At 46.7% G+C, this 20,878-nt stretch overlaps 1 protein-coding gene across 1 annotated transcript in view; it reads right to left on the bottom strand.

Moving 5' to 3' along the window:
* Positions 1–20,878, bottom strand: part of BAZ2B (bromodomain adjacent to zinc finger domain 2B) — a 3,835,724-nt gene that overhangs the window by 374,045 nt on the left and 3,440,801 nt on the right. The window contains exon 34 of the mRNA XM_044074749.1: positions 257–567. Within this exon, the coding sequence (XP_043930684.1) occupies positions 257–567 (311 nt within the window). The remainder of the gene's footprint in view (positions 1–256; positions 568–20,878) is intronic.

The raw sequence follows: 20,878 nt of genomic DNA, 5'->3' as shown, positions 1-20,878 counted from the left end.
ATTGCACTGACTGTGTAAACATGCCATAAAATTCATAAATAACCAGATTAAGAAGGAACCACTCTGCTGAGCAACAATTGTATACAAGGAAAGAAAATTTCTGAGCTCCATGCAGCTAAAAGGTGATCCACATGGATTACAGACGTACAGGAAAAGGAAAAAAAAAAAAAAAAAAAAAACAAGCAAAAAAATAAATAAAAAAGCTGTGTTCTGCAAATAAGCGCAATAACATTTCAAGTGAATTTCAATGACCTACCCGTCACCATCACCACTAATGGATGGTGCAGGAGCAGGGACAGTAACTGTGCCCACATTATCCAGTTTGATCTGAATGGTGGTACTTAAGGGGCTCTTCAGATACCTTCGCTCTATGTTCCTCTCCAACTCAGTCAGACGAGATACAGCTATATCTAGAGGGTTGTTATGCTTCCGTTCAATAGAGATGTCACTGCCATCTTCTTTCCCAGCAAATTCCCCTTCACCATCCCTGTACAGCTTAGACAGCAGCTTATGTTCATGGTAGATTAAATCGTGTCTGTCAGACGCAGGTTCTGGACACAGCCACCCCTAAGTAGGAAAGAATAAAATTAAATTAAATGTCAACATGATTTACAGTGTGTGCAACAAACTATCAGTCTGCAGATTTAAGAAACTACTACTTCAGATTTGTGACTGTTTTGACATGAGAAAATGTGCCAGTCAAAAAAACATATATAAAGTAGGACTGAAAAATTATTTTTCCAGAGCCCAGAGTCCAACTTAGTAGCAAAGCGGACTAACATTATAACCCCTGTTCTGAGTCGCAGAGTAAGCAGAGAGCTTCAAAACAACTAGTTGCTCATTTATTATTCTCTATCCAGATAAACAAATTGGTACATGCACACTCTCAACCACAATGTTGGCCATGAAGGCAGAGGTAAATAGATATCTATAACAATGACAATTTTGTGTACCTTATCAAATGTGAAGTTTTGGGAAAGTGAAAGGAACAGAGAGTGATAAAATTATGGCAAGAAAATGCAAACTTCACACAGAGAGTGAGCAAAGATGGTTAGAAATGAAAAGTACAGTTGTGTACACTTACCATAAATGTAGATGTTCGAGTGTATTCACTGCTGCAGTCATCACACTTGGGTTATCTGCCTGCAGGTAGCCCTCAGTCAGCCCAAATACCAGACTCTTGGGATTTCTGCATCGGATGCTGTTGCCTCTTACATTATGTCAGGTCGTCAGGTGTATAAAACATGCAGCCGACGCCATTACATCAGTTTTTCTTGCCCCAGATGTCAGAAGCCCCCAAAATAGGAAGCTATTACATGGTGTGGAACACCTCCAGTAAAAATTAAATACCCCTGCCATAAAAGATGGCCATCTCTGTGTCACTACTAGACAGAGGCACAGTAAACTAAACCCTAAATGGGCGTAGTATTCTCATCCTAAGGGGTGGTGAAAGCCACACACACTCTGGCTAGGCTTATAAATGCCCTAGGGCAGATAGCCTAGTACGAACCTATGAACCTATACAGAGGATAGGTAGAAAGGATAGAGAAAGCCAGGGGGCTGGAGGGAGGGAAATCAGGACAGTGAATACACATCTGCATTTATGGTAAGTGTACACAACTGTACTATGTTCTTCGTGTTTCACTGTTGCAGTCGTCACACTTTGGGATGATTCCCAAAGCTGAGGAAGGATGGAGGCAGTCAAGAAGTGTTAGGGCTGGCTAGCAGGCCTTGTAAGACTGCTGTAGCAAATCCAGCTCTGGATTTAGAAAAAATAGGTAAGGGGTAATGCTTGGTGAAGGTGTGTACAGAACTCCAGGTTGAAGCTTCCAGGGTGTCCCTGGTAGGGAATCCCCTGTGAAATGCTGTAGAGGTTGAAGTAGTTCTAGTGGAATGAGTTCTGATCCCCTGAGGGGTAGGTTTTCCATGGTGCTTGTAGCAGAAATGGATGTAGTGTGCTATACATTTGGAAATGGTTTGCTTCAAAATAGCCTTGCCCTCTGCCCCTGTAGCAAAGCTGACTAGCAGCTAGTCAGATATTCTGAAAGGCTTAGTCTTGTCAAGGTAGAACCTGAGTTGTCTGTCCACGTCCAAGGAGTGTAGGATCCTTTCCCCTTTATTCTGAGGATTAGTGAAAAAGATTGGCAAATGGATGAATTGGTTTAAAGCCACACTGGACACAACCTTGGGCATAAATGATGGGTTAGTCCTGAGGGATACCGTCAGCATGGAAAATAAAAAGAAGTTATGTCTTACCATAACGTTCCATCTGTATTGTTGATCCTCATTGAGTCATTGCGTATGGGGTATCGGTTCCGACCACGGAACTGAGCCGGCCATTTCCCAAGCTCGCGTCAGCTTCAAACTCTCAAGCTAAACTCTTACCCACAATCCCCCTCTCCCTGTTACCTCAGATTGAGTTTGCAAGTCAAAGAAGGTAGAGGCTACCTCTGGTCAAATAACCTAAGAGAACCGGATGGTGAGATCCACTAGAAACCACAGGAGGGGGAAGGAGGGAGGGTTGCAATGACTGAACGAGGATCAACAATACAGATGGAACGTTATGGTAAGACATGACTTCTTTATCTGATACTGTTAATCCTCGTTCATTCCTTACATATGGGACAGAGTCCCCAGCTACCTCTATTCCTGGGAGGCTCTCATGGAAGGACATTCCTGAGCACCACAGAACCGAAAGATGCTCTTCCCCTAGAGGCCAAATCCAATTTGTAATGATTGATGAAGGTATGAGGCGCAGCCCAAGTTGCAGCTGCACAGATGTCATGTAAGGAAGCTCTGGCATGGAAGGCAGCAGAAGTTGCCACCGACCTTGTTGAATGAGCTTTCATGGTAGTAGGCAATGAGATATTACGTTGTGTATAAATGAAGGTCACACAGTCCTTCAACCATCTAGCTAATGTGACCTTAGCAACAGCAGATCCTAATCTAGGTCCAGAAAAGGCTAAAAATAACTGGTCAGATTTACGAAAGAACCTAGTCCTGTTTAAGTAAAAATGGATTTGCCTGTGGATATCTAGGGTATGTAGGCAATACTCTCCTCTGTTTGAATGATTGGGAAAGAAAACTGGCAATTCAATGGTTTGATTAATGGACTTTTCAGAGATCACTTTTGGCAGAAATGATGGATTAGGTCTCAGAGACACTCTATCTCTATGAAAAATCAAGTATGGACTCTTGATACATAAAGGATGAAGCTCACTTCACTCCTTTTATGAAGGTCTTACACAATTTGTGGGACATAAAAAAAGAATCTTGGACACCCTCATAAAAATTAGAAATTGCAGCCAAATGGTAGAAGCCGATAGACCGGATTGGAAGAGGTCTGCCAGATAGTCTAGTATTATTGACACTGGTGCTGAGAAGGGATATACTTGTTTATCTTTCAGCCAACAGGTAAATCTTTTCCATTTGCTCAGATAAGTAATTCTAGTGGAAGACTTATGAGATGCAATGAGAATGTCAAGTACTGGTAAAGAAAGATCATTCTGCCTAATTGGAGTAGCCAAGCTGTGAGCTTCAGGCTGTTCAAGTTGGGATGAATCAGGTTCTGTGGATGTGAGATCAACTCCGGGGTTGGATGGAGAATCCATGGTCGATCTAGTAGGTGAGGCCAAAGGAAGGGGAACCAAATCTGTCGAGGCCAATGTGAAGCTATGAGGATCACCTTGCTCTTCAACCGATGGGCTTTCTTCAGAAACTGGGGAATGAGGGGAAAGGGTGGGAAAGAGTAAAAAAGACCCAAGGGCCAATTGTGGACTACAGCGCCCCTGGGTGACTGTCCCAGAGGGGGAATCAGGGTGAAGTAGTTGCTGCATTTGTAGTTGGTCGGGGATGCAGAGAGGTCGCAACAAGGATGGCCCCAGCGGTGGAAGATCTCCGCTGCTATCAAGGGATTCACGGACCACTCGTGAGGTTGAAGAATGCACCTGCTGAGTCTGTCTGCTATCAAGTTAGAACTCCCGGGAATGTGTGTTGCTAGAAAAAAACGGTTGGTAGCCATCGCCGACTGCCATATCCTCATGGCCTCTTGACAAAGGGGGTAAGATTTGGTTCCACCTTGTTTGTTGATGTACCAGACCACCGCCATGTTGTCTGATTGAATCGCAATTGTCCCAGACGGCAGCAGGGGGTGAAATACTTGCAATACCAGAAGCACCGCCCTCAGCTCTAGAACATTTATATGCAGATGGGCCTCCAGTTCAGACCAAGAGCCTTGGACTGTCTGTCCCTGACATAGCCCCCCCCCCATCAGGGAGGCGTCCATGGTCACTGTGGCCTTGGGCTGCTGGGGGAAAAAGGGCGAGACCATTGTGACAAATTGTGTGTCATCCACCAATTTAAATCATGTTTGCACCTGTGGGTTACTTGAATCATGGCTGAAAGAGGATGCTGAAAGGGATACCATTGGGTGAGCAACAGCCATTGTAGAAGCCTCATGTGAAACCTGGCCAGGGGAACAATGGTGATGAAGGCTCCCATGGAACCCAACAGCTGTAGAACCAAGTAAGCCATGGATTTCTCCCTTGAAAGGATTGGAATCAGTTGTTGCCTTATCCTTAAAATTCTGTGCTCTGGAATGGCAGCTCTGCAGTTCTTTGTGTCCAAGATAACCCCAATGAATTCTGTCGACTGAGATGGGGTGAGATTGGATTTTTGCCAGTTTATGGTTATGCCTAGCCTTTGTGCAGTGAGGAGAGAGTATGCCAGGGCTTCTTCTAATAGATGTCTGGTAGGGGCGGAAATGAGCCAGTCGTCTAGGTATGGAAACACCTGGAATCCTTGAAGTCGCAAGTGAGCTGTGATAACTGCCATGCACTTTGTGAACACTCTGGGGGCTGTAGAGAGTCCGAAGGGCAGTACTCTGAGCTGGTAGTGACTGGCTCCCCTTCCTTTGGCCTCACATACAAGATCGACCATGGATTCACAGAAATCTTCTTGATGGCCTGTTCACTTTTACGTGGTAGTACATATCTTGAAGATCTATCGAGAACAACCAATCGTCTTTTTCCAAAAGCGGGAGGATAGACTGTATTGTGACCATCCGAAATTTTTGTACTCTCACAAACTTGTTCAATACACTGAGATCCAAAATTGGTCTCCAGTTCCCGGTTTTCTTTGGCACCAAAAAGAGTCTTGAGTAGAATCCGGATCCTATCTGGTCTGGAGGGACTATTTGGATGACTCTCTTTCTTAGCAGCTTTTCTATCTCTAATGCTGCTTCTTCCCTTTGACTGGGTGGAATGTTGGGAACATTTTTTGATGGGACGGGACAAAGATCGAAGTGGATATGATAATTTCTGGTTATAATCCTTTGTACCCAAGAATCGGTGGTGATGGTTATAGCCAGGCAAGAAGGATACAAGGAGAAACGTCCCCCAACCACCTCCAGAGGAAAGGAGTTGGGCCGCTCTTTAGGAGCGCTGGTAGGATTGGCCAGGGAAAGAATCCCTGGAACCCTGGTTACGCGGCCCCCCTCTGCTCCAAAAGGAGCATCTTCCCTGAGAGTTTCCCTCTCTGCCTCTAGGGGAGAACTCGGCCTGTGTGTCACAGAAAGGACCCTGAGATATCTTGAACCATATCTTCCCACTCTTTTGGTTTCGGGAGAAAGCACGTTGAGGGGGAAGAATAATGGACACCTATGGCAGAAAGGGTCTTACCATCCTGTTCACATCTGGCCAGTGTGCTTTTAACTTTGGGTCCAAACCACGAAGAGGGCTTAATGGGAACATTAAGAAAGGAAGCCTTAAAGGGTTCCGCGAAATTGCACAAGCGCATCCATGCATGTCATCTTAAGACCGCAGCTGAACCCGTTGCTCTAGCTGCTCCTTCTGATGCATGAGATATCAGTCACATAGAGGAGTTGGATATTGACTCAATGGTAGTCAGCTGAGAGGCCAATTTGTCACGGACCTCATCAGACACGGCACCAGCCAAGGTTTCAGAGAGCTCAGAAATCAGATCCCTTTGAAGCCTGTTAAAGTGTGCCATATAATTCAGGGACCTGATAGTAAAGGTCACTGATGCAAAGGTGCGCTTCCCTATCCTGTCCAGGGCCCGGGACTCTTTGTTAGGCAGATGGACAGTCTGGCTTTCTTCTTCTGCCAGATCCTTGTTTGTTGCGGCCGCCACCACCAAAGCATCCACAGGAAAACCTTTTGACCAATGGGGATCCGTAGCAGGAGGGGACAAAATCTTATCTGGCCTCCGGGGAAGAGCTTTGACTGTGTCAGGAGCCTTCCACGCACGCTGCACGATAAGCTGGACAAGTTCATCGGCAGGTGGAGTAACCCAGGAGGTAGGGGGCCGGGCGCGAAAGGCCTGCAGGAACACAGATTCCTCAGAGGTCGGATTAGAGGATTGCCAGTCACCTGTTTGTTTCAGGATTTCGAGGATATCACCAAAGGATACCTCAGAGGGTGACCAAAGGGATCCTTCCCCCTCATCAAAATATATGCCTTCAGTGAGGGACTCCTCTGTGGAGTCCATGTGCTTCCTCTTACACTAACTTTTCCGGTAAACTTCCTCAGCGGGAGAAGCTGGGGAATACAGCGGAAAAGGGGTTTCCTGTGGGAATAAGTCCTGAGGCCCTTGCACCCGGTGTCTGCTTGGTGCGACTTGTGAAACCAGTGTACCAGAGGAGGGCAGAGGGATAGACAGTCCAGTATCGCCAGCATCAGCGAAAGCTTTCTCCATCAGTTGGAAGGCTGGTCCACCTGAAGAGGACTGAATGTCTAGGACAGGGGTCACCCCTCCCCTAAGTGGCTCAGCCTGCCAACCCGGAGTCCCTGGATGGCTGTGGAGCAGCAAACTATGCGTGTCACAACTGACATCCTGGGTTGTAGCAAAACTTTCCTGTGACGAAGGCAACTGTGGTTCCTTAGTGAGATTCATAAAGGGAACCGCAGAAGGGGAAGACTGTGCTATATCCATGGACTTCAAAGGCAATGAAGGAAGAGAATAAGAAGGGGTCTTTGGAGATGGGCTATCACCTCCCAAGGAAGGATAGCTCCTGGGGGGTGGGATACCTCTGGCCAAGAGTACCTGATCCGCAAGACACAACACATCATGTTCGGAAAGGCTTCTAGTGGACCTCACGGAAACTGAGGGAGAAACAGGCCTGTCCATAGAAGAGGCAAACTCGGTGCCCATCTCACCAGTCCGCACCGAGAAAACGGTGCTGTGAGAGACTGGACTATGGGAGGTCTGCACCAAAGAAGTCATCGGTGCTGAGGTCCATGGTCTGCACCGACACAGGGATTGCTGCCGAAGTGGATGTTGGTACCGAAGATGGAACAGACAAAAAGTACAGTTTTGTACCTACCATAAATGTAGATGTCCGATAGGTATGCATCTGCAGTCCTAACATATGGGTTGTCCTGCCTCAGGCAGCCCTTCGGTCGGCCGGATTCCAAAGTCTGGGTCTGGCCTCGGCTGATGTCGCACTTCACCCGACGTCATAGCTGCTGGGGTATAAAGGCATCAGCCGACGCCATTTTCCTCAGTGTTTCTTGCCCCAGATGCCAGGTGCCCTCTAGGAAGGCTAAATTTGGATATATGCAAATAATTCCAAACAGTAGAAAGCAAAATATATATATACATATATACATACAAACAAATACACCATAATAGATTCCCCCAGCTAGCTAAAAGAGGGGTAAGTACCCTAGGAATACCACAAAGGGAAAGGAGGGTGGGTAATCCTGACTGCAGATGCATACCTATCGGACATCTACATTTATGGTAGGTACAAAACTGTACTATGTCCTTCAAGGATGCATCTGCAGTCCTAACATATGGGTAGAATACCATAGCCAAACTGGGGGAGGAGGCACTAAGATAAAGATGGTGTAGTTAAGATCCCTTGCAAAACAGCAGTTGCAAAACCTGCTCGGGATCTGGAGTATAAAGGAAGATTATAATGCTTGGCAAATGTATGCACGGAGCTCCAAGTAGCAGCTTCTAAAATGTCTTTGGTAGCCACTCGTAGGAAAGCTGTAGTGGTGGCTGTAGCTCTTGTGGAGTGAGGCCTGATTTTTTCAGGAGTTGTCTTTCCATGAAAAGAGTAGCAAAATCTAATGCAATTTCCTATCCATTTTGAGATTGTCTGTTTTGAAATTGCTTTTCCTTGCACTCCTGTTGCATATGCTACCAGAAGCTGGTCAGTTTTTCTGTTGGTCTTAGTTCTGTCCAGATAGTAGCGTAATTGCCTGTGCACATCCAAGGTATGTAGTAGTCTTTCCCCCCTGTTCTGTGGGTTGCGGAAGAATGTAGGTAAATGAATCGCTTGGTTCAATGATACCCTGGAGACCACTTTTGGCATAAAAGTAGGATTAGTTCTCAGAGACACTCTATCCTGATGGAAGATAAGGAAAGGCTGTACTGCCATTAATGCCTGTAACTCAGATACCCTTCTTGCTGAAGTGATTGCTAGCAGGAAAGCAGTTTTCCAAGATAAGAACTGTAAGTCTGCAGTTGCTGCTGGTTCAAAAGGGGGAAGTGTTAACTTTTCCAGCACAAAGTTGAGATCCCATGTAGGTAAAGGTGGTTTCCTTGGAGGCTTTACATTTTTGATTCCTCTCAAGAACTGCCTGAGTAGAGGATGAGAGAAGACAGGAGGATCCATGTTGTACTCTGCTGAAATTGCTGATGCATGAATCTTAATGGAGGAGTAGGACAGGCCATTGTGGAACAGTTCTGCTAAGTATTCCAGGATGTGTGCTATGTTTGCCAATGAGACATTTTCTCCCTTTGCTGCACTCCAAATGAGGTATCTTTTCCATTTGGCTGAATAAGTTCTCCTTGTGGAGGGTCTGCATGCCTCCAGAATAATGTCCTTAACCCTCTGAGATAAATCTGGTTTACTTTGTTTTATGCAATATTCCAAGCAGCTAGCTGCAGTGTTTTCAAGTTTGGATGCAGGGTCTTGTAGTTGTTCTGTGTTAGAAGTAAGGGACATAGAGGTAGAGGCCATGAGTGTGTCCGAGACATGCTTCTCAGTAGCGGGTACCAATGTTGCCTTGGCCAGTCTGGAGCTATCAGGATTACCCTTGGCTGCTCCTCTCTGATCTTCAGTAGGACTTTGTACATCAAAGGAAGAGGTGGAAATGCATATGCTGTCAGGTTTTTCCAGCTGAAGGAAAGGGAGTCCACCCTCCAGGCAAGTGGATGGTATGCTCTTGTGCAGAATTTCTTCAATTGGTGGTTGTGTGGGGAGGCGAACAAGTCTATCTCTGGCATTCCCCATTTCTTTGTTATGGTTTTGAAGATATCTGGATGCAGCATCCATTCGTGAGCATCCGTGGTAGTTCTGCTTAAGGTGTCTGCTAGTGAATTTTCTTTTCCTGGTACAAATCTTGCCTGTAGTTGAATGTTGAGATTCAGGGCCAAATTCCACAGGTCCATTGCCATCCGGCATAGAGGATATGAGTGTGTACCTCCCTGTTTGTTGATGTACCACATGACTGTGGTATTGTCCGTCCTTATCAGCAGGTGGCCTTGTTGAAGGAATGGTATGAATGCCTGGATTGCATGTTTCACTGCCAGCATCTCCTTTAGATTTATGTGTAGATTCAGCTGGTCTTGGGTCCATAGGCCTTGTATACACTTGTCCTCCATGTGTGCCCCCCAGCCTAGGTCTGAGGCGTCCGTGGTGATGGTCTGGCTTGGATGTGGTTTGTGGAAAGGCAATCCTCTGTTCATCTGACAGGCCTGAGCCCACCACAGGACTTCTTGTTTCAGGCATGGAATTATTGTAATCTGTGCTTCTAGACTGTGCTTGTGTTGAGACCATACATTCCTTAGGTACCATTGCAACTTTCTCATATGCAGCCTGGCATGCGGGATCAATATTATGCAGGATGCCATGTAACCCAGGGCTTGCAGGACTTTCCTTGCAGTAAGCTGAGTTTGTGTTGTTAATGTCATGAAATAGACTGGTAGTTGTTTTTGTTTTTCTTCTGTGAGAAAAGCCATCTGAGTTGTATCCAGTTCTGCACCCAAAAATGTTATCCTTTGGGATGGTACTAGTCTTGACTTTTGAATGTTGACTGTGTATCAGAAGGCTTGCAACAGTTGTATGACATTTTCCAAATCTTTTGTTAGTTTTGTCTTGTTGTCCGCTTGTATTAGGCAGTCGTCCAGGTATGGGTAAATTTGAATTCCCTGAAGCCTGCAATGAGCAATTACTGATGCCAGGCATTTCGTGAATACTCTGGGCGCAGTAGATAAGCCAAAGGGCAATGCTGAGAATTGATAATGCTCTGATCCTGCAAGAAATCTGAGGTGTCTTCTGCAATCTGGTCATATAGGGACGTGCAGGTATGCCTCCTTGAGATCTAGAGTCACCAGCCAAGACTCCTTGCCCAGCATGGGAAGAAGTTGCTGGAGGGTCAGCATTTTGAATTTTGGAACAATGAGGTATGTGTTCAGTGCAGACAAGTCGAGAATAGGTCTCCATTGATTTTCTTTTCTTGGTACAAGGAAAAGCCTGGAGTAAAATCCTTGGCCTTGTTCCATAGGTGGTACCTTTTCTATAGCTCTCATCCTTAGTAAGTTGTTGATTTGTCTTTGAGCCTCTGTTTTTTGGCTTGGTGGAAGGTTTGGCATTCCTCTCTTTTTGGTAGAGTGTGGAAGTGAAACCTGTAGCCCTTGTCTATTGTTTGTAAAGTCCATTTGTCTCCTGTAATGCAATGCCAGTTGTCGGAAAATAAGGCTAGCTTTCCGCCCAAGGGTGCTTCCAGTTGTTCCCTGGTAGGCGGAACCAGAGCCAAGTCATTGTGTCTGTCCTGTGGAAGTGGTTGTAGTTGCAGCTGTGGCAGCACTTCTCTGGTTGGCAGGTTGCCACTGACGCCCCTGTAGGCACCCCTAGACTGACCTCTGCCTCTTGGGTGTCTATTTCTGCCTCTCTGTGCTCTGTAGGTGTCTGGAAAGGACCAATTCTTCGAAAGCCAATTTCTGCTAAACCTTGGAGGTTGGACCTGTAAGAAATCCTTGACTGTTTGGACAGATTTTGCTTTTTCTTCCACTTTCTTTAGAACCTCCTGTGCAGGGGAGCCAAACAAACTTTGTTTCTCCATAGGAGCATCTAGGAGTTTTGACTTAACATGGTCTGGTAAGGATTGTTCTTTTAACCAGGCATGCCTTCGAATCACTGCTCCAGTCATAGCTGATCTAAAGGAAGCCTCCAGTGCATCATAGCCACATTTTAAGAAATGATTACTGACCTGCTGAGAGTTATGTACCAAATCCTGAAGGGACTTGCGGTCTATAGGTTCAGGAGAGGACAGTTTTTTATTTAGCTGGTCTAACAAAAATTCCTGGTACTGAATCATGTGAAATTGACAGTTTAAGGCCCTAGCTGAAAGAGTAGCAGAAGTATAAACCTTTTTACCCCATCTCTCTAATGCTCTAGATTCCCTTTCAGAGGGGAAGAGGGTTTTTGGCAGAGGCAGCTGCCACACCTTTAGGGCCCTGTGAAATGGTTTCTGGGTCTGCAACATGAGCCTTATACAAGTGGTAGTGTGTGTCCGGGACCCTGTAATATCTATCAGGCTTGGCAGGGGCCGGAGGAAGAGAATCAGGGGCAGTACTGGCATCATTATATGCATCATCAACAACTGATAGTACTGGAGGGATGGCTAAAGGCCTATGCTGTGGTAAGTGTAAAAAAGTCCTTAGCCTTTTCCTTGAATCTGAAAAATCCTGGCCCTGCCATTGGAAGTGTTCCCTCATAGAATGTAGGGTTTCCCCAAAAGAAAATTCTTCAGGAGGAGAAGCAGAAGGAATGGAGTCTTCTGCATCAGAATCCTCATAAGGAGAATATGGGCCTTCCTGATGGTCTGAAATATCTGAGTCATCCGAGGAATAGTCTGTAGAGACAGGTTCAGGGGGTTCAGTCCTAGGCCTCTTATCTGGAGGAGGTTGAGAGGCCCTGTCTGGGTGAGGTTGGGATCCCCTGATCAAAGAAATAAGATCCTCAGCCAGGCTGAGTATCTGGGAACTAGAGGTAGGCCTGTGTGAGGGAGCTTTTGTAGGTAAGGCCTTAGAAGATTTAGCTGCTTTAGCCCTGGAAAAGGCCTTGATAGACATAGAAGCAGGGGGTCTAGCAGCCCCACGTGCAGGGGTAGAAATGTCTAAAGGAATAGTGTCTGACAAATCCTGGGTGCCTGCTTCTGTAGCAGTAATTTCAGTAGCAGATTCAGCCATGCTCTGTGAGGCCTCGGTTATCGGAGGCATACTTTCGGCCGAAGGAAGAACCGAGGAGTCGGTTTCAGCCGAAACCGAGACACTCGCGGTTGGCCTAACCGTGGTTTCAGCCAAAACCGTGGACCGCGAGTGTCGGTCCTTTTCCTTGCGCTTTTTCGCTAATTGTGTAGTCGGAGTCTCCGACGGCATTTTATATGCAAAAGCGGGGCCAAAAAACTCCTCTGCAAACTCCGACCGACATCTAAGCGTCCGTCGGTTGAAGGAAGCACAGGCTAGACAAGCTGAAACGTCGTGGTCTGGGCCTAAGCAAGGAAGGCAGTAAGAGTGGAAATCCTTATGAGGTATTTGTTTCCCACAAGTTAAACAATTATTTACTTTGTCTGACATCGGCTGAGGCAAGAAAGAGTCCCCAACGGGGTACTTAGCTTTTTTAGAAGTCTTCGGTAGTAGAAATCTCTGGATCTGACCGACCGGCACTTGCGAACAGCTTCTGCTTCGGGCACCGCACAGCAAGAAAGACTGAGGAAAATGGCGTCGGCTGATGCCTTTATACCACAGCAGCTATGACGTCGGGTGAAGTGCGACATCAGCCGAGGCCAGACCCAGACTTTGGAATCCGGCCGACCGAAGGGCTGCCTGAGGCAGGACAACCCATATGTTAGGACTGCAGATGCATCCTTGAAGGACATCTGAAGTTAACAATAAAGTTGTCGGTTCCGAGGAAGATCTCGGAGCCGAAATGTCAGGGTCTGCGCCGACTGAACGGTCGGTGCCGATACAGTGGTAATAGTCTGAACCGAGGAGCCCCTCGGTGCAGATATAGTGAAGGCTGCAGGAGAAGATGGAGCCGAGATCACTAATGGAGCCGAAGGTCTAGGCACCGAAAGCACTGGGACTGAGTGAGCTCCGGAGCCGAAACTTTAGCCTTTTTAGGTTTTGGTTGGCGGGAGTCCCCAGCCAGGGACAAAGGCAAAGATTTAGCCTTGGTAGGAACATCCAAGATTTTCTTATGGGCCCTAGGAGGGGTTGAGGCCTCCGACCCAGAAATAGCCTCTAAAAAGGGAGATTTAAGAAGTCCCTTCAGTAACAGCTTGTTTTTCCTCTCCAACAAGGTTCTATTTGAAAAATTCTCACAAATAGTACAGGGTGGCTTAACAGACAAATGGGATGCCCCCAAACAATAAACGCACAAAGAGTGTGCATCAGAAGTAGGTAGTTTGTGTCCAAAATCAGAACACCGTTTAAACCCCTGACTACCTTTCTTATCTGCCATAATAGCTAAAATAGAAAGCAGAAAAGGGTACCAGCAATGGTACAAAAGAATACCCTAAGGTATGAGAAAAAGGGAAGAATTACCAATGATGGTAAGGGGAATTTACCTCGTGGTAAAAAGATGGAGAAAAGAGAAGAAAAACCTGAAGAACGTATGATCGCTATATGCAATAGGGTAAGAGACAATGAAATAGAAACTTTCCTGACAGAAAAGTAAAATAAATGGTTATTAAACAACAAACAACTGTACTTAGCGCAAGAGAAGCAGCTTGACACGACCGAATGACAACGTGGCATACAAAATCTGAGGTAACAGGGAGAGGGGGATTGTGGGTAAGAGTTTAGCTTGAGAGTTTGAAGCTGACGCGAGCTTGGAAAATGGCCGGCTCAGTTCCAAGGTGGGAACCGATACCCCATACGCAAGGAATGAATGAGGATTAACAATATCAGAGTGAAGGTTTCCATCACCATTAGTGCCTGTAACTCAGACACTCTTCTTGCTGAAGTAACAGCTAGAAGTAAGGCTGTTTTCCAAGACAGGAATTTTAACTCTGCTGAAGCAGCAGGTTCAAAAGGGGGAAGTGTGAGCTTTTCCAGTACAAAGTTAAGGTCCCAGGCCGGGGTGGGAGCTCTCCTAGGGGGCCTTAAATTGTTAGCTCCTCTCAGGAACTGTTTGATGAGAGGGTGAGAAAAGAGAGGTGGCTCAGTACTATAATCTGCTGAGATGGCAGAGGCATGAATCTTAATGGATGAGAAGGATAGGCCTCTGTAGAGCAACCCTGCTAGGTAATCAAGGATTTGAGGTAAGGTGGGCACAGCTGTGTACTTTCCTTAAGACTGACTCCAAGAACAATATCTTTTCCACTTTTCAGCATATGATTTCCTAGTACTAGGCCTTCTGGCCTCAAGGATGACATCCAGCACCTGTTTGCTGAGGGATGCTGGTTGTGTATTCAGGGGATAAGCCAGGCTGCAAGGTTTAGGGTTTGCAGCTGTGGATGCAAAATCTGTCCCTCGTGCTGAGACAGCAGGGAAGGTACCTGATGTAGGTGCCAGGGTGGCACTGCTATCAGACTGTGTAGGAGTGGGTACCAGTGCTGGCATGGCCAGTCTGGTGCAATAAGGACTGCCCTTGGCTTGTCCTGTTTTTAAGAGGAGGGGCAAAGGAGGAAAGGCATAAATTGAGAGGTTTTCCCATGTAAAGGATAGGGCATCCACCTTCCAGGCTCTGCTGTGAGGGTTCCTGGTGCATAATTTGCTCAATTTGTGGTTTGGGGGGGGGGGGGCAAAAAGGTCCACCTCTGGTGTTTCCACCTCTGGATTAGAAGTTTGAATGAGTTGGATTCCAGTTTCCACTCGTGAGGGTCCAGTAGATTTCTGCTTAAGTCGTCTGCCAGTGAATTTTGCTTGCCTGGCAGGAATTGACCTTGTAGGTGCATTTGGTTGCTCAAGGCTGTGTTCCACAGGGCCATGGCTAACCTGTAGAGTGGGTAAGAATGAGTTCCCCCCTGCTTGTTTATGTACCACATAACTTTGCTGTTGTCTGTATTTATCAGGAGCTGTCCTGGAAGGATAAGGTATTTCAAGGCTGTCAGAGCATTCTGTACTGCTAGAATCTCTTTTTGATTGATATGCAGGGGAATTTGTCCTGGGCTCCATTTGCCTTGAATGCATTTCCCTGCCATGCGAGCCCCCCATGCATAGTCTGATGCGTCTGTTGTCAGGGTTTGGGTGGCGAGGGGTTGAGTGTAAGGAAGTCCCTTGTTGTGGTTGCATGCCTCTGCCCACCAAAGGAACTCTGCCCTTAGACAAGGTATGACAGGAATCACTGTTTCCAGGTCCTGAGAATGTTGACACCAGAGACTTTTTAAGTACCACTGAAGTTTCCTTATATGCAATCTTGCATATGGAATTAGCAGAATGCATGAGGCCATGAACCCTAGGGCTTGCAGTATTTTTCTTGCAGATAGCTGGGTTTTGGTGGCTATTAGTTTGAAATTGTTTGTCAAATGGACCTGCTTTTCTGGAGCGAGGAATGCCATCTGGGAAGTTGTGTTCAGGCTTGCTCCCAGGAATACAATTTGTTGGCTGGACACCAGTTGTGATTTTTTTTGTTGATGGTGTATCCCAATGAAGTTAGAAGTCTTTTTACAAATGCCAGGTGCTGAAGTAGCAATTCCTAACTGTCCGCCTGAATCAGGCAATCATCCAAGTATGGGTAAATAAGAAGTTATGTACCTACCATAACGTTCCATGTTAGTTGTCTTCTCTCGCCTTCTTTCTTGCTGGATGGGTTCGGAGCCGATCCTCGGCTCTGACTTGGCACTTGTTAAGCTTGAGAGCTAATTTTACCAGCTCGAGGCAACCCTATATCCCATGATGCAAGGCGGAGACTACCCAGATCTCGTTTGGTAGCTAAGGAAATTAGGAAAATATTCTTCCAACTGTAGAGGAGGAAGAAAAAGTAACAATACTAAAAATGACAATCATAAACATCATAATCCTCTAGAAAGGATCAACCTAATCTAGTGACACTAGAAGCTGATTAGCTAGAAAAAGGATAAAACCTCTTAATAGAAGAGGCATAATCTTCTCGGTCTGACCAGGCTAGGGGGATGGAGGGATCAAGAAAGAAGAGAGAAGACAACTAACATGGAACGTTATGGTACATAACTTCTTAATGTTAAGTTGTCAATCTCGCCTTCATTCTTGCTGGATGGGACCGCGTCCCTAGCACCTCTATCCTGGGTGGCTCAACGGAACAGACTCTTGAGAACGGTGGAACCAAAATTCGCTCTGTCTCTGGAGGCCAAGTCTAATTTGTAATGTGAAACAAAGGTATGAGGAGAGGCCCATGTGGCTGCTGCACAAATAGTGTCTATTGGAAGTCTAGCTTGAAAAGCTGTCGATGTAGCTAGAGCTCTGGTAGGATGGGCTTTTGGCTTAGAAATCAACTCTTTGCCTCTGAGCTGATAAATGTAAGTAATCACAGAAGATAGCCATCTAGATGAAGTCACCTTGGAAACTGGAAGGCCTTTCCTGTTCTCTGCATAGGATAGAAACAGTTGATCAGATTTCCTAAAATGTTTAGTTTTGTCCAGATAATATCTGAGCTGGCAGTGAACATCAAGACAATGTCATTTTTGTTCCGCTCTATCAGAATAATTCGTGAAAAACACTGGAAGATCAATGGATTGATTTAGGCTCGTCTGCGATGCCACTTTTGGTAAGAAAGATGGATTAGTCCTTAGAGATACCCTGTCTTTGTGGAAGATTAAGTAGGGAGGATGAATGCAGAGAGCATGAAGCTCAGATACTCTCCTGGCAGAAGTAATGGCGACTAGAAAGTGTGTCTTCCAAGAAAAAAATTTCAACGAACAGGCAGCCGCAGGTTCGAAAGGGGGAAGAATCAAGGATGTTAAAATTAAATTTAGATCCCACTGTGGTGGGGGGTCTCTAATTGGAGGTTTAAGTAAAAAGATACCTCGAAGAAATGCCTTGCAAAGTTTATGTGACATAATGTTGTGGTCCAAAAGGCCTATATGAAAATTCGAAATGGCTGCCAGCTGAACTTTTACTGTGGAGGAAGAGGATCCTGAATGAAAAATCTCAGCTAGGAAGTCCAAGACCGAATGAATCGGAGCAGTATAGGGGTCTATGTTCCTAGCTTTTGCCCAGAAGGAAAAACGTCACTATTTACTAGTGTAAATCCTTCTGGTAGAAGATTTTAGGGAAGCTACTATGATATCCCGGACGGGATTAGAAATCATAGGAAGCCTGGCTAAGGATGGAAGTGGAGCAACCAAGCAGTGAGGTTGAGAGAAGGTATGGATTGGTGCAGCTGCCCCGACTGGGGGGTCAGAACATCTGGAACCAGGTCCAGATGCCATGGCTGTACCAAGAGATAACAATGTATAAACGGAAACCATATCTGTCGAGGCCAATAAGGGGCAATGAGAATCAACTTGGCTCTCAAGGCGGTTGCTTTCTGAATTAGTAGAGGTATCAGCGGAAAGGGGGAAAAGGCATAAAGAAGTCCCCGGGGCCAATCTTGGTTTAGAGCGTCTCTGGGGGGATGGCCTGGAAGGGGGAAGAGAGAGAAGAAGTCTGGGTATTTGCTGTTTTGAGGTGTAGCAAAAAGGTCACAGCAAGGAAGGCCCCACTTCTGAAAAATCTCTTCCATCACTGATTGTTTGAGAGACCACTCGTGAGGCATGAGAATAGCTCTGCTCAATCTGTCCGCTATGATGTTGGATTTCCCGGGGATATGCACTGCTATCAGAAACCGCTGAGAAGAGATTGCCCATTGCCAAAGTCTGAGAGCCTCTCGACACAGTGGATAGGACTTGGTTCCGCCCTGTTTGTTGATATACCACACTACGGACATATTGTCCGTTTGGACTGCAATAGTTCCCAGGGGAAGAGAGTCGTTGAGGGCTTGCAACGTTAAAAGCACTGCTCTCATCTCTAGGACATTTATGTGCAGATGGTATTCGAAAGGTTGCCAAGTGCCATGGACCATCCTGCCCTGATAATGCCCCTCCCCCCCACCCGATCAGGGAGGCGTCCGATGTAACCATGGCGACCGGGGAAGGAGGAACAAAGGGTCTGCCCTGATGGATTTGAGGGGACGATATCCACCAGGTCAGATGCCTTTTGCAAGTTGGAGTGATTATGATCCTGTGACGCATGGGTAGTTGTTGAAAGGACCATTGGGCTTAATAGCATCCATTGTAGAAGACGCATGTAAAACGCGGAAGGAAGAAGTGTTATGGCGGCCGCCATAAGACCCAGTACTTTCAGAGCAAATCTGGCCTGAATTTTGTAGCTGAGAAGAATCACCTGGACGTGACTTTGAATGTCCAAGATCCTTTGGTCTGTTAACTGTGCTGAAAATTGTACAGTGTCCAATTTTGTGCCTATAAAAGTAATAGATTGACAAGGCGACAAGGCAGATTTTTCGAAATTTATAGAAATCCCTAGCCCTCTACAAATGTGAATGGTGTAATCTCTGGCCTGGAGAAGTTGATGCCTGGTGGTGGCAGTGAGGAGCCAGCCGTCTAGATATGGAAACACCTGGAATCCTTGACGTCTCAGGTGAGCCGTAACTGCTGCCATACATTTGGTGAACACTCTGGGGGCTGTAGTGAGTCCAAAGGGCAGGGCCCTGAATTGGAAGTGACTGGTCCCCAGCAGAAAGCAGAGAAATCTTCTGGAGCGCCTGTGAATTTTTATGTGATAGTACGCATCCTGAAGATCTATCGAGCACATCCAATTGTCCTTGCCCAGAAAGGGTAGAATGGACTGAAGCGTGACCATCCGGAATCTTGATTTCTTTACAAACTTGTTTAGTTTGCTCAGATCTAATATTGGTCTCCAGTCCCCTGTCTTTTTTGGAACTAAAAAGAACCTTGAGTAGATTCCGGATCCTATTTGGTCCACTGGGACTGGCTGGATGGCTCTTTTTGCTAGCAGTTTTGATATCTCTAGTACTGCTAGTTCCCTTAGACCGGGTGGAACGTCTGGAAGGGTTCCCTTTTGCTGAATTGGGGTTTGAATAAAGGGAATTGTGTAACCCTCAGATATAATCACTGTACCCATTTGTCTTGAAAAAGGGAAAGCCAGGCTATTGGGTAGAGCGATAATCTTCCCCCGACTGCCTCCGAAGGTGGACAATCGGGCAACATCTCAGGGATGCTGGAAGGGTTTGTCAGAAAGAGGCTCTCTGCTACCCTGATTCTGCGGACCCCCTCTGCCCCTAGGGCGGCGTCTGTTATCGTTACCCCCTCTGCCTCTGGGGGTAAACTGACCTCGTGCGTCAGGCGTGACTCCTTGAGATTTGTAGAACCACATTTTCCCTCCCTTCTGACCTTTGGGGTAAGGTCTTGAAGGGGTGGAGAAACGGACTCCTACGGCAGAAAGAGTCTTGCCATCTTGTTCGCATCTAGTCAAAGTGTCTTTCACTTGAGGTCCGAACAAGGTCAAACCATCAAAAGGGGAGTTTGTGAAGGACGCCTTGAAGGGGTCTGCAAAATTACAAAGCCGCATCCAGGACTGACGCCTTAAAGCCACTCCTGTGCCTGCGGCTACTGCTCCATCGGCTGCATAAGAAATGAGCCGCATGGAGGAGTTAACAATGGAGTTAAGGATTCCCAGCTGTGAGCTAATCTTATCCTGAGACCCAGCAGCTGACGGATCCTGTAAAACTTCTCCCAACTCTTTAAGAACATCTCTTTGAAGGCGGGTGAAGTGGCACAAGTAGTTCAGAGATCACATGGCAAAGGTCGCTGAAGAAAAAAATCCACTTGCCGTACCTGTCCATAGTCCTAGAATCCTTGTTAGGAGGATGGACAGGTACTGAAGGATCAGCTAGTTCCTTCTTGGTGGCTGCAGCCACCACCATGGCATCAACTGGGACACCTTTTGTCAAATATTGTCTATCTGGTGGGGCAGTAATGAATTTAGAAGGCTTCCTAGGAATAGGTTCCACCGAATCTGGAGCCATCCACGCCTTCCAAACCACTACATCCATAAGAGGGTCGAAAGGCGGAGACACCCAGGAGGTGGAGGGTCGAGATCCGAACGCCTCCAGGTATACTGACTCGTCCTCGGAAGGATTAAGGGAGGGCCAGTTCCCCCTCTGCTTAAGGAGTTCAAGGATGTCTGAGAAAGAGACATCCTCAGAGGAGGACCTTGGGGATCCCTCCGAATCATCCAAGTCAGTATCAGATGTAATAGACTCGGGGGAGTCTAGATGTTTCCTCTTACATGGAGGTTCACCTGACGGATCATCAGGAGAAGCCTCGGAAGAGGAAGATATTCCCAATGGGGAAACCTGAGGCATTGGATCTCTGGGTCCGGGAGCAAGAGAGTGGGAAGAGACGTCAGCAGGCACTGTAGTGGGAGGAGCTGATGGAACTGACCGTTGACTAAGCCCAGGGGCTAGTACACTCCTCATCACCTCAAGGCTCCCCATCAGAGAGACCAGAAGGTTCCCGCTCGAAGAGATAGGAGCTCCAGGCCTCACCGAGAGGAAGGCTCAGAGGCAGATGTCGGGCTGAGCTCACCAACAGAAGCCCCGAGAGGGAGAACGGGTCGGACAAGGGTCCAATGCCACTCGCCTCGGAGCCGAGAGAGACCAGACGCCTGGATCCCTCCAATGAAGGCCTCAAGGAGGAAATCGGAGCAGAGGACGATGGAGCCGAAAGGGGTGGTATCGGCTCCGAAGCTACAACAGTCACGGCTCCGAGGAGCTCCGGCTCCGAGCTCTGTAAGAGAGTCAAAGGAGGAATGTTTGGTGGATGTGAAATAGCTACCGTCTGTTGAGATGGGCTATGGAGCATTTCGGCCAATGCCTGAGACTTTAATAGCCTACTCACCA

This window comes from Protopterus annectens, chromosome 6.part0 (genome assembly GCF_019279795.1).
Source record: "Protopterus annectens isolate FY-2018-M chromosome 6.part0, PAN1.0, whole genome shotgun sequence".
Classification (NCBI taxonomy): Eukaryota; Metazoa; Chordata; order Ceratodontiformes; family Protopteridae; genus Protopterus; species Protopterus annectens.
The sequence above is the reverse complement of the archived record's forward strand: the minus strand, read 5'-3'. Positions and strand labels throughout refer to the sequence as shown.